Genomic DNA, 886 nt, shown 5'->3' on the forward strand with positions numbered 1-886 from the left:
GCATGCACAAAGAAAAGTAAATGAAACATGCAAGAAACAAAGTTAGTAATAAAATATCTACAAATAAAGTTAATAAAAGATATGCAAAAATAAAGTAATAAAATAAGTACAAATGCAGCAAGTAAAAAACATAAAAAAATAAAGTGCGTAATGAAATGTTACAAAAAAAAGAAAAAGGTGAGTAAGAGGCATGCAAAAATAATGTTGGTAATAATACATGCAGAGAAAAATAGAGTAAAAAGCATTCAAAAATGAAGTTCATAATGAAATATGTAAGAATAAAGTAAGTGAACGACATGCAAAAATAAAGTAAGCAATGATATGTACAAATAAAATAAATAAAAGGCATGCAAAAATAAAGCTGTACTAATAACACATGCGGAAGAAAAGTGAGTAAAAGCATAAAGAAAAGAATTTTATAATAAAATATGCAGAAACAAAGTGAGTAAAACGCATGAAAAAATAAAGTAAGTAGTAAAATATGCACAAAAAAAATATGGACAAATAAATCAGCATGCAAAAATAAAGTAAAAATAAATGGCATGCAAAAAAAAGAAACGCAAATAAATGAATAAATGACATGCGAAAATAAAGTAATGAGTAATATATGCACAGTTAAAGTGAATAAAAGGCATGGAAAAATAAAGTAATAAAACATGTATAAACACAGTAAGTAAAAGGTATGTGAAAATAAAGTACGTAATGGAATGTCGACAAAAAAAAGTGACTAAAAGTAAAGTTTATGAAGAAAAATGTAAGAATAAAGTAAATAATAAAATATGCACAAAAATTAAGTAAACAACATGCAAACATAAAGTTAGTATAAAATATTTACAAATAAAGTGAATAAAAAGACACGCGAAAATACAGTAATAAAAACGTGCAC

General features: G+C 24.4%; 1 protein-coding gene across 1 annotated transcript; it reads right to left on the reverse strand.

Annotated features, from left to right (window-relative positions):
* Positions 1-73: 73 nt before the first annotated feature.
* On the reverse strand, positions 74-565 carry LOAG_16075 (hypothetical protein; the record flags this gene model as incomplete). The annotated part of the gene is made up of 1 exon (XM_003151564.1): positions 74-565. A coding segment is annotated over one exon (492 nt), but the record flags the coding sequence as incomplete, so codon positions are not given.
* Between the last annotated feature and the right edge of the window lie 321 nt (positions 566-886).

This window comes from Loa loa, assembly GCF_000183805.2.
Source record: "Loa loa unplaced genomic scaffold supercont3.3898, whole genome shotgun sequence".
NCBI lineage: Eukaryota > Metazoa > Nematoda > Chromadorea > Rhabditida > Onchocercidae > Loa > Loa loa.